Below are 13,293 nucleotides of genomic sequence, written 5' to 3'. Positions count from 1 at the left end.
AACAGGATAAACAAGCCAACATCCTCTCAGTCACCTTCCATGCTCATTCACATAGTACATGAGCCCAAGACTGGGTTCTTGAAATGGACACTATTCAGAGTTCTTCATGGCAGGAGACACCAGCTAGATAGAGGAAATGATTCAAGAATATTCCTTGAAAAAGCATAACATCCCCATTGATTCATGGAAATCTATGGGTCAAGGTCATCCAAATTGGAAAAAGGGCATATGGAATGGCAATTACAATCTCAAGTCAATGTATCAGCAACAAAGAGAAGTTCACTGGAATGACTGAAGGTGTGCATCATCTCCCAAACTACCAAATATTCCTTGCCCCACCTGTGTCATGGTCTACATGTCCCACATTGGCCTCATCAGCCACCTTAGTTCCTTAAAATCTGCCTGCAGGACCTCATTCCTTTTTCAACCTATGTTGTTGGTACCAACGTAAATAATGAACACTGAATATTCACCTGTTCATCGGTTCCTTTAATTCTAGCACTAGGGAGGCAATATACTACCTGGAATTATTCTTGCATCCATGTAAATGCCATAAGCTCCTCTAAAATAGAATCCCCTCTAACCATTGTTTTCTTTACTTTGCTCCTTTCTCTTTGAGCTACGTAGCTTGTGAGCACCTTCTTCCTTTTACACTGGACTTCTGTGTGCTTCAGATACATGGCTTCAAGGTTTTCAGCACTATCCTGAATGCTCCCTTTCCCCTTTGAGAGATCACGGGCCAGGGGTTCCCAGGGGTCAGTGGGGATGTATCACTTTTTTTCAATAATGCCTTGAGAACATCCTTGAATCTTTTCCTTCTTGTGATTCTGCTTCTGTGACAGAGCTCCAAATAGAGTGTCCATTTCAGAAGTCTGACATCAAGGCTGTTGTGGCTTGCCCAATGGAGCCACCTGAGAGTAATTAGGTCCTCAATGCTGGGTTGTTGGGCTGGGAAAAGAAACTGATATTGTTCACTTATCCTTCTAGTGGATTTGGAGGAATTTTGGATATAGCATTGGTAGCATCTTTTCTGTGCATTTCAGTGCCTATGGTAAGTAGAGCAATACAATAATCTGACTACTTCAGGACTTTGGTGGTGCCAGACTGGCAGATTTTCTGGACAATTGTAAATTACTCCTATTATTGCACAAACACACTTCTAATTCACTTTTTTTTTAGATGTTATGCAGTAGTATAAATTTTCCAGTGAACAAGCTGATTTTAAAGGAAGAGGAAATCAAAAAACTGCAGATGTTGGAAATCCAAAACAAAAACAAAAATTACCGGAAACAGTCAACTGGTCAGGCAGCTCATGTGGGAGGAAAAACAGTTAATGCTTTGGGTCCAGGGAACTGGGCCATGATGTGTCAAAAGTAAATGTGCGAACAGGGCCCTGGTGATCCAGGTGCTGAACCATTGGGATTTCTCAACAATGGGATAACAGATTATTGGAGTTTTACTTCAGTCCAAGTCTCAGAAGCATCTTGGGCAGAGATCACTGCTGCCTAGTAAACCATGAATTTTGTTCCAGGATTGAGGTCCTCATTTTCTAACATTCTTTTCCTCAATCATCTAAAGGCAATGCTGCTGCTTGGCAGCTTTTTTTTTGTAACACTTCCAACATTTGGGAAATGGAAGATACACATGGCTTGATTTTCAGAGTAAGATACGCAGAAGTTACGCATTTTAAAACCAAGCTTTCACACTCCTCCACTTGAGTGATAATCTGGGAAGATCCAGAAGGCTGCAAATGTGAATAGACAGAAGATGGGGTGCCGTTTCTCAAGCCTCATTGTTGCAGTACTGGAAAGCACAGACCAATTAGCCAGAGTGGGAGTGGGATGGAGAATTAAAGTGTAAGGCAACAGGAAACCCAGTGTCGCCCATGCGGACTGAACGTGGGTACCCAAATCCCCATGGTCACCCCGGTTTTACCCCATCAGAGAAACCCCCTGCAGTTTAACAAGCTTCTTTTCTCTCCTTCCCAGTTCTGACGAAAGGCCTTCGACCTGAAACCTTAATTCTGTTTCCCTTCCCAAAGCTGCAGCTCGACCTGCTGAAAGTTTCCAGCATTTTCTGCTTTTGTTTCAATCACTAAGTCCGTGCAAGATGCAGACTTGGATTATTTTAAAAGTGGTCAGCTATCAATGGATGTGGGGTCAGTGCAAGAAAGAGGCGCTGAGGTAAAAGACCAACGATCTTACTGAAGTGGGAGCAGACACTAGGGCGACAAGGCCTGCTCCTGATCCCAGTCCTTCTGCTCATTCTCTGCCCGCGCCTGAAGCGCAGGGCCGAGCCTGTCGCCATGGCAACCCAAGCTCAGCGGCAGGCCCGGCAACACCAAAGCAAGCATCCCTGGGGGGGCGGGCTCCATTCCATTAGACAAGGATTCTGCAGAATTTATATACCCTGCACCGCAGAATTCAACAAGTGGGATTAACATCGATAAAAGGTTTTCGCATCATTGTCGGCGTCGGGAGGTCGGGCTGCGGAGATGGTCCTGCGGCTTCTGCTTTGACTTGGCCTGGCGCGGCCCGTAAAATGGCGGCGGCACATCAGTCCCGCCAATGCTCGGGGAACTTGGTGTCCCTGGGCATTCCTCCTCACCCCCAGCGTTATCAGGCGCTGCTCGATGAGTCGGAGCCGTTTCAACTCGTATTGAAGACGTTGGAGGGGCTGCCATTCAGAGCGGTAAGCTGACGGCAGAAAGAAAGAAAGAGAGAGCGAGAGAGAGAGAGCGAGCGAGCCGCTCATTCAGAGACACAGTAGATGTGCTAGCACACATAGGATGGGTTGAATAATCTCTGATGCTCGCTGCAAATTAACCTGGGGGAGTCGGGGAAACAGCAGGACGGATTTTTCAGTTTTTGTGCTAAATCCAAAAACAGATGTAAGGCTTACGATGCTGCCAGCTCGACCCTGAACTGAAAAGTGTTGCTTTAGAGTTGAGATGGCTATCTTTTATTTTTATCTCTGGACTTTTGAGGTTTTAATCGATGTAGAGGGATTTTTTTTAAATTTCGTGTTTAACAGTGTTGCTTTTGCAAATTATTATTTAATCAAGATTTTTGCATAATTTGCAATTTTGGATATTACATTTAGGTCATGTGAAAATTCGATAAATATTTTTGCCATTTGTTCCAAAATTTATGGACAATTGTTTGAATATGAGACATCAAAATCGTTATTTCTTTTAGTCTGATTTATTTTTTTCGGTGTTTTTCATTCCAATCCTCATGTCCCCCACATACCAGCTGAAACAGTTGATTCTTTGCTTGGCTTTGATCCAGAGCCTCCAGGTACCTTGCTGAAAAGGGTATTCTTTCTATATCTGTTGAAATGGCAAATGCATGTATTCCATAAATTTGCAGCTGGTGAATAATGGTTAGGAGCGTTGACTAGTTTCATTTCCCTCTTCTCCCTCATCCTCCTAACCTAAGAATACAGAGGCAAATGGTCAAAGATAGTAGAAAGCTACAACTCTATAAATCCATTTCAAACATCATGTAACAGGGTGGATTTGCCAGTAATGGGAAAACTGTACAAATAGGAGTTTGCAGTCAGGTTTCAATGAATGGTGTAAGCAGTGTCCTTTGCCACAGACTTCCTGTGGAACTTTACTTCATGACTTCCAGTTCAAGTTTATTGTCATGGGCATACATACCCAGGGTATATGTGCCATGAAAATAACCTTTTTGCAGCAGTAGCACAGTACATTACAAATATGACAAACAAATTACATAAACTTAAATTAACATAAATTATACATTATTTACATAACAAAATAAAACTAATACAACAAAATTAGTGCAAGGTTAGAGAAATATGGTCTGAGGTAGAATTAGGATTTTTCAGGTTGGTTCAAGAACCTAATGGCAGTGGGAAGGAAGCTGTTGTTGAACATTGAGGTGTGGGTCTTTGGGTTCCTGTACCTCCTGCCCGATGGCAGCATCAAAAAGAGGGCACGGCCCGGATGGTGGGGGTCCTTGATGATGGATGTTGCCTTCCTGAGACACCACCTCTTGTAGACATGCTCAATGATGGGGAGGGCTGTACCCATGATAGAAATGGCTGAGTCCACCACTCTCTGTAGCCTCTTGCATTCCTGTGCATTGGAGTTCCCACACCAGGCTGTGATGCAACCATTCAGAATGCTTTCCATTGTACACCTGAAGAAGTTTGTTAGAGTCTTCAATGACATTGTGAATCTCCTTAAACTTAAAAAAAGATATCTTTATTAATCACATGTACATTGAAACACACAGTGAAATATATCTTTTGTGTAGAGTGTTCTGGGGACAGCAGAACATAGTTCCAACAGTTCTAGCGCCAACATAGCATGCCCACAACTTCCTAACCTGTATGTCTTTGGAATGTGGGAGGAAACCAGAGCACCTGGAGGAAACCCATGCAGACGTGGGGAGAACATCCAAACGCCTCACAGACAGTGGCCAGAATTCAACCCGGGTCACTGGCACTGTAATAGTGTTACGCTAACCACTACACTTCTAAGAAAGTAGAGATGCTGACGTGTCTTCTTCATGATTGCATTTCTGTGCAGGGCCCAGGATATAATCATCCAAGATGTTGGCACCCAAGAATTTGACCCCCACGTTAAAGCTATTTGGGTTATGGATATTCCCTTTTATGGAATTCACAAATCACTACACAAAAATTTGAGATACAGAATCAAATTCACTCTTACTGAATTTGTGTGGGGGGGGGAACACAAAATGCAAAACAAACAAATTTTGTCAATTTTAATTTTTAGTCACTCAATACTGTGGGGCAATAGAATTGGATATAACATCATTGCGTTGATTGGGTTGGCAGTTGCAGCCAAATACCACCTTTACCACGTCCTCTCCAGTCTGAGGGCACGTGAACAGACATCTCAAGAGTGCAGCGCTGCTGCGCTCTTCATCTGTGAGGCATTTTCTGTGAAGAGCTGCGTTATGCTGAGTTGCAGCATGGTCAGGTCATTAAAGTTATCTCTTGACCTTTACTTACACCAAATTACTATGTTTTAATCCATTACTCCTCCGAATTCCTCCTACACCATCTTTCTCCTATGAACCCAGTTCCTGAATTCCATCCCTTTCCCTGATATCTCCACTTCCCAAACCCTTTCCTAATCCAAGTGTGTCAGAGAAAATGCCAAAATGTGACTGCCAACCCAATTGACATAGTGCTGTCGTATCCAAAGCTTGTTGCCCCACAGTATTGAGCAACTAAAAATAAAAATTGACAAAATTTGTTGTTTCTTTTGCACAAGCCTTGGCCATCTCCGAAGTCTAATGTTGGCCTCCACTGCTAAATAATGGCAGTGGGTCACTTTGTCATCACCGATAAAATTGCTTAATATAACAGAAAAACATCCCTTGGGAACGCATCTCCACTTATAACATGGGATTCAATGGGAAAAGGGGATTTGTGTCACAGAAAACCACGATACAGGTCTTCTAGGAATGCAACCACTTTGTAATGTGGCAGTCTCCTGTATCTGGGACTTGTGTGGCAAGGTAAGCAGTGGAATGTCTTCATAACTAATCGGATTGAAGAAACCAGAAGGAATCCTGCTGAGACTAAACCACGAAGTAAATGTAGTTAATGCATCAAATCCTTTGCTTAAAAAAAAATTAAACTTCAGAGAAATGAAACATTTTTTGAAGTAAGTAATTCTGAGAATTAAGTGCTAAAGGCTGTTTGGCAGTAATTAAAATAATTCTTTTTTAAAAGCTGTATTTGAATGGAGAAGCACTAACTTTTCTGCTGCTTATTGGGCAAATATAGAAACTCTCTTGATAAACGGTGCTTCAAGAATGACGATGACTTGCTTCCACTCCTGTTTTGGGGGCTCTGAGGTCATTAATGAGCTATGTTTTAACTGCAGACTTCCCCATAAATGGGAAAGGACATAGCTGATGGGGTTGAAGGATGGATTTTGTGCATTGTTACCTTTCTGCTGCTTGTTCAGGGGCTTTGTGTGTGCTCCTCAATGCCTTTTGTCCACTTTGAGCTGTCAGGGACTGGAGGTTTCCCAGGAGCAATGGCGATGTTGCACTTCTACAAGGAAGCTTTGAGCACATCCTTGAAACTTTTTTCTTTGACAGCCTAGCGATCTCCTTCCATGACAGAGCTTGGAACAGAGGTCTTCATAAGTGGTCATTTTCTACTGAAGGCAATTATCTTCCCATGAATATAGCTCTTGAAGAAGTTAGGCAACTTGAATTGCAGATTGATGACTTTGGTTTTTGACTATGCAGGGGTAGATGCCAGAAATTGCTCTGTCATTTGTAGTACTGTTACTTCTAATGCAAAATCCAGCCAATGTATTTCACTGTGTGTTATCCAAAATTCAATGGGGAAAAAAGGGTTTGTGTTATGGAGAATCGTGATACAAATGATTCTATTGGAACACAACCTCTCTGTAACATGGAGGTCCACTGTACTTGAATTTTAGAAGTCATTTGATAAGGTGTCACGTAAAAGGTTACAATGTGACATAAGGGCACACGGGGTTGGGAGTAATATATTGGCGCATATAGGTGATTCTTTTCTGTTAGTTAACCAGATAGTTGGGGTTCGATGTTTCAATGTGCATGTGACTAATAAAGATATCTTAAATGGGTTATTTTTGTATTGGCAACATGCTCAGTGCTAGGGCCTTGATTGTGTATAATCTATATTATTGTCTCAGCTCAAGGGACTGAGTGTACTGTAGCCAAATTTGCTAATGGTGTAAAAATAGGTGTGTTAGTATGTGGTGAGGAGGGTACAAAGAAGGTGCAAAGGTATATAGGGTCCACAGCCACTGTGCATCCTGCTGGGAGACGGGCCGGTGTGGCAGGGCTGGTCCCTTCACCCTGAGCAAGACACTTCTGGTTGCACCTCTCTCGAAACTCCCTTCGCTCCCGAGCAGGGTATCCTAGACGTCTCCCCATTGGGTTAAGTGAGTAGGCAAGAGGTTGGTAGTTGGAATATTTGGGAAAATGTGAGTTTATTCATTTGGGATGAAGAATGTTGTCGTAGAAGAGTCCTAGTACATGAAACGTGGAAAGTTAAAGTGCAATGCAACAAGTAACTAGGAACTCTAATGGAATATTGGTCTTGATTGTAAGGGGTATGGAATACAAATATAAGGAAGTTTGATTCCAACTTTACAGTTGGTGAATTGCACCTGGAGTACTGTGTACAGTTTTGATCTCCATATTTTAGGATGGATATATTTGCTTTGGAGGTGATGCAGAGGAGGTTCACTAGGTTGATTCCTGGTATGGAAGGGTTGACATGTGAAATAAGATTGAGCAGGTTGGGCCGATACTCATTGGAATAAAGAAAAAGGGGGTGATCATATTGAATTGTATATAATTCTGAGGGAGTTGACAGGGTGGATGATGAAAATTTATCCTCCAGTATGGGTATCTAGAACTAGGGATATGGTTTCAGTGTAAGGGGTTGCTGATTTCGGATGGAGAAGGAATTGCTTCTTTTCTCTGAGTGGGTTGTGAATCTACTGATTCTGTTTATTATGTTCCAGTGTTCAGTTATCACTGAAGAGAACTGGTAATATGTGATCCTTGCTGAAGTTAAAGGGGTAGTAGAAAGTAAAGAGACACTTAGGTCAACTTGCCAAATCCAGAGTTGGACAGTGTGGCTTGAGAAACTGAGATTTATGATAGTGAATGCAGAATGTCACCAAAACTTGAAAAGTTGCTCTGTAATTTATCTGCTTCTTGGAGTAGAGGTGTAAATTTGAAAGTTCGTTGTTTGTTCTTTTTTAAAAGGAATTCTAGAACGAGAACCCATAAGGAGAAAGCTATTTAAGCTTTTGATTGCAATGTACGTTTGGTGACACTCTCAATTTAGTCCCTCTTCTTTGCTTTCTCCTATAATTCTGTGTACAAACATATCCCAAGAAAGAGTTATCTGATGTATGACTTGTACACTTTTATGTGCCTTTTGAAAGAACTGGACAGATGACAAGACTTTTGCCACATTGACAACCAAAAAGCAACAGAGTAAATGCTTGGGGCCATGGTTACAGTCAATCTAAGAATGGTTGATTTTAGTAGAAGACCTGGGAAGTATTCTGATTTGGAATGATTATGGTCTCTGCTTTGGTATTAACAAAAGACGTCTCTTAGAATTTTATGATTTTTAAGAATGAAATACACTAAATTGTTTGTTTAGAATTGAATTCTTTCACTGTTGCTCAATGGTATGTGGCAGTATTTCACTAGTGAGAGAGTCTTGAACAAAGTACAATACAAGGGGCACCTCAATTAAAACTGAGGTGTGTAGAAATTTCCTCTTTCAGAGAGTAGTGAATCTCTGGAATTCTCTGCCCTAAAGGTGGTGGAGGCCAGATAATTAGATATATTTAAGATGAAGTTAGTTAAATAGTTGAAAGATTATGAATTGAGGGTTATGGGGAACAGACACAGAAGAGTTGAGGCCCGCAGATATCAGCCGTAATGATATTGACTGGTGGGACAGGCTTGGGGCACTTGGTGACCTACTCCTGCTCCTATTTTGTGTATTTAGTTGGTTTACCCTTTTTCAGTGGTCATCTGTGCGAGTTGACAAAATTCTTTATGCTTGAAAATGTGCTGCAGAGGAGCATTTGTTATAACAATAATGAGAAATAGTGACTGTGGAGGAATCTGAAGTAGTTTAAAATACAGCTCTGAACTATATTCTGCGAAGGTGTCACAAAAATCCTTTAATAAAGCTCTGTGAATAATAAGATTGGGTAGTTTAACCACAATGTGTAATTGCATAGTGGCAAAAAATACTCTTTTTACATCTTTGGAATTGTCTCCTATTTTCCTGAAATGAAGGGAAATTATTTAAGAGTAATTTTTTTACTTAAAAGGGGAGTGTTCTGCCTTGCAAGTTGCTGGGGTATGGCTGATATGGCTGAACTCGGGGTTCTGGATATTCTGATATGCCTTAGGCAGTAACCCAAATGGTAACCATTTGGAAAAAAGCAAAACTTTTATTTGACGGGGCACTTTGTAGTTAATTTAAATGCCATGCCTGTTGTATACCGTGTTGGAAATTATGATGTTAAAAAAGTGGAATTTCAGTTCAGAAACAGATTATTTTTCACATTGTTTGTTAAAATCAGTTTCTGAAATTCAAAGTTTAAAAAAAAAACAGAAAATGTTGGAATTACTCAACAGATCAGTCAGAACCAGTGGAGAGAGTAAGAGATAATATTTCAGGTTATTGTCCTTTCATCAAACGGGAAAAGTCAGAAAACAAGTGAGAGTTTTAAGGTGTTTGCCCGCCATTTCCAGAGAGGCAAGTACTTGTATGAGGCATTTTCATTGGCTGGTAAGTGCTTTGAGAGGTTCTAAAGTTGGGAAAGGTGCTATATAAGTTCACTCCTTTTTACTGTGGGGGTAAAATATGAGCAAGGAAGAAAATAGTTTTCAGTTACTAAGATCCAAAGCACATTGAGAGGGATGTAACTTATTAATGAAACCTTAATTGAAGTTGAATAAACTATTCAAAATACTAAAGGACAACAATTCATTTCTAGTGACGTAAGTTTGAATTTTTTTCCCCACCTCTTTAGCCAGCAGCAGTAGTTGCAAGATATTGGTGAAATATAGTCATTATAATACTGAGAGCATTTTGTTCAACTTACAGGATATATACTTAAAATGGAATTGACTTTTGTTATGCTCTGCCTTCCTTTGGTGTTTGTAGAATTCACTTTAATTCATATGACCTTGAGTCACCCTGTGGGTTCCTGATACTCAACTGTGGTTCTAATAAGTATGTAGATGCTGCTTGATGGAGAATGCTCAACAATGGTACTGTCAGCATAAACTTGAAACAACCTTGCAGAGGCTGTGGTGGTTAAGATTTCTCATATTATTCAATAGGACCACACTTTTGATGAAGCATAATTGTTTTTCCACATTTGTGTGAAGCTAGGATAACTTTACTCGGAGATCCTTAGAGTCCTTTTATAGGCTTGTTTACTGGGACTATTTTCAGCATTCATTTGTGTGGTTCATGATCAAGCTTATCTTTAAACAGAATTAACCTTTTACAAACTTCAGCAACTGATTTTCAAGTAGCACAAAGTAAACAAGCAAAGAAATTTCAATGCTGACATTATTTATGAAAAGTAAGAATATGGTGATTTTTTCCTTTCATCATTTTATCTTTTGCACGTTTTTTATTTTGTGTAGATATTTTTGATTGCAATAGAAATATTTATCTCATTAAAATGTATTTGACGTTTTAAATGACATTTTCTAAAATGGACTATTTCTCACTTGTCTCCTATGCTATCTTTTGCATCTCCATGGCAGTCTTTTGTGTTTGTTGAAGAGTTTGTTCAGCAACATGGTAGATGTTCACTATGCAAAAGGAACTGACTATTTTGGGAATGATTAGCTGCAGAGTTCTGTTGAAATGAGAACTTTATTTCTGAAGGGTATCTGGATTACACCGGTGCCCCGCAAGGCTGCATCCTCAGCCCCTTACTTTACTCCCTATATACCTACAACTGTGTAGTCAAATTCTGCTCTAATTCCATTCATAAGTTTGCAGATGACACCACCGTAGTGGGCCATATCTTAAACAACAATGGGACTTAGTACAGGAAGGAGATCGAGCCTAGTAGCATGGAGTCAAGACAACAAACTCTCCCTCAAAGTCAGCGAAACAAAAGAGCTGGTCATTGACTTCAGGAAGTGGGGTGGAGTACATGCCCCTGTCTGCATCAGTGGTGCTGAGGTGGAAATGGTTGAGGGCTTCAAATTCCTAGGTGTCAATACACCACAATTTGTCCTAGTGCAGCCACATGGACACTATGGCCAAGAAAACACACTAGCGCCTCTACTTCCTCAGAAGGCTAAGGAAATTTGGCTTGTCCCTGACTGACTCTCACCAATTTTTACAGAAGCACCATAGAAAGCATCCTATCCAGATGCATCACAGCTTGGTATGACCACGACTGCAAGAAATTGCAGGGAGTTGTGTATGCAGCCCAAGTCCATCACGCAAAACCAGCCTCCCCTCCATTGACTCTGTCTGCACTTCCCCCTGCCTCAGGAAAGCAGCCAACATAATCAAGGACCTCCCCACCCTGGTCATTCTCTCTTCTTGCCCCCTCCCATCGGGCAGAAGATACAAAAGCTTGAGAACACATACCACCAAGCTCAAGGACCAGTTCTATCCTGCTGTTATAAGACTCTTGAACCGACCTCATTTATTTGCTAAAGATGAACTCTTGATCTGTCAGTCTACTTTGTCATGGCCCTTGATCTTTATTTGTCCACCTGCACTGCACTGCACTTTGTAACTGCAACACTGTATCCTGCATTCTGTTTTCTTTTAACTACCTCGACGTAGCTATGTATGGCATGATCTGCTTGGATGGCATGCAAAACAAAAGCTTTTCACTGTACCTCGGTACATATGACAATAATGAACCAATAATTCATTTTCCATTATATATTGTTAATATCCAGTCCAATAATGCATTGTAAGGGCCAGAATAGCACAGGTGTATTAATTATCTTCCTTGTACTTAAGATCTGCACCACAGTTTCTCTTTCTGAAACAATATAAACATAGTGGTGCAAAGCATTTTGTAGCTCTTCAAATCATACTAAATACAATTTTACAAATACGATCAACAGTGTTACGGAACTCAGTGAAAGTCCCTTTAAGATAGAGTGTATGTGTGTGTGGGGCTTGCTTACGTCAATAGAAGATAAAGGACGTAATGACGTTGTTGAAGAAGTAAGAAGAAGGAGGAGAGAGAGAGAAGGGAGAGAGACACCAGCCTGCTTGTTTTTCTCTATCGATGGATGAGAAACAATAACTGTGTTTACCACTGAAATCCATGTATGGAAAGTTGGAAGTAATCCGGTGGAGTTCACTTTGTTGCTGACCTGTAGAAGGAAACAGGTATTTGTGTGTGGACGACCACGGTTCGGATGCTTTTCGGGGTGAGGAAGTCACTACCGAGTAAACACTGAAGTGTCAGTTTGGGTTCCATCGTGGAACATTTGGATTTCGTAATGTACTCTCTCTATGTTTTTCTACATCTACATCTTATCTTCAGACAACGGTGGTTGTTGAAGAAGCCCTTGCTCATGTTTCACCTTATGGCTTGCGGAACTGAACTTTAAGAACCATTCAGGAACTGGGAGTTTTGGACTTTGTCACACACACACACGACGAGTTTAGTTTGGGGTTAACGTTCGAGGTTTAACATTCTTGAATTCTAACATACTAACATTTTTTTTTTACTTTTATTTTACGTATTACCATAAGTAGTGATTAATAAAATAGTTTTTAACACTAAATCATGCTCAGTGTGTTTCTTTTGTTGCTGGTTCGTGACAAAATTGGGGGCTCGTCCGGGATAGTTCCCAAGGTTAACGAGTGTCGTCTGGGATTGTACCCCAGATTGACGAGATTTGTTCGGGATTCAATCCAAAGATTTTGAGGGAGGTCTGATAAATTCTTTTTAATTGGCTTGTGTGTGTGGAAACCAGCAGCAATGGATATTAAGGCATTTTTGGAGTCACCAACCCAAAAGGGATTGGAGGTGGCGAAAAAGGATGATTTGATAAAGATTGCTACAAGGCTAAACCTTACAGAAGTAAAGCAGTCTATGAGAAAGGCAGATATTCAGAGATTGATAGCTGGCCATTATGTGGAAAAGAAGGTGTTTGAGAAGGAAGTGTTAAAACAGTTTCCTGGCAGTGAAATAGCAATTTCTGAGGCACAGGTGCAGCTGGCAAAGATAGAGGCTGAACGAGAACAAACCCAGTTAAAGATAGAGGCTGAACGAGAGCAAAAGAGATTAGAGGCCGAACGAGAACAAAATAAATTAGAGGCTGAACAAGAGCAAAAGAAATTAGAGGCTGAACGAGAGCAAACCCAGTTAAAGATAGAGGCCGAACAAAAGCTAACTCAGATGAAGATAGAGGCTGATCTAGCAATGAAGCAGATGGAGCTGGATAACGAGGAGAAAAAGAGGCAGCATGAGTTACAAATGAAGCGTAGGAGTTCGGAATCTGATTCTGATGATGATTTTTCAGCCAGCAGGGAGGTTCGATTAGTCCCTCCGTTTGAAGAAGATCAGGTTGATCAGTATTTCCAACATTTTGAAAAGGTTGCTGTGAGTTCAAACTGGCCAAGGAAAGGATGGGCTCTTATGGTACAGAGTGTGATTAAAGGTAAAGCTCAAAAAGCTTATTCTGCTTTGTCTGTTGAGGATGCAGCTGATTATACCAAGGTAAAACAAGCTAT

At 40.9% G+C, this 13,293-nt stretch overlaps 1 protein-coding gene across 1 annotated transcript in view; it reads left to right on the top strand.

The window, feature by feature from the left end:
* Positions 1-2,355: 2,355 nt before the first annotated feature.
* nphp4 (nephronophthisis 4) overlaps positions 2,356-13,293 on the top strand; it is a 285,812-nt gene continuing 274,874 nt past the window's right edge. Inside the window, exon 1 of the mRNA XM_052039598.1 lies at positions 2,356-2,691. Within this exon, the coding sequence (XP_051895558.1) occupies positions 2,542-2,691 (150 nt within the window). The 5' untranslated portion in view covers positions 2,356-2,541. The remainder of the gene's footprint in view (positions 2,692-13,293) is intronic.

This window comes from Pristis pectinata, chromosome 26, assembly GCF_009764475.1.
Source record: "Pristis pectinata isolate sPriPec2 chromosome 26, sPriPec2.1.pri, whole genome shotgun sequence".
NCBI lineage: Eukaryota > Metazoa > Chordata > Chondrichthyes > Rhinopristiformes > Pristidae > Pristis > Pristis pectinata.
This window is presented reverse-complemented; position numbering and strand designations above follow the sequence as displayed.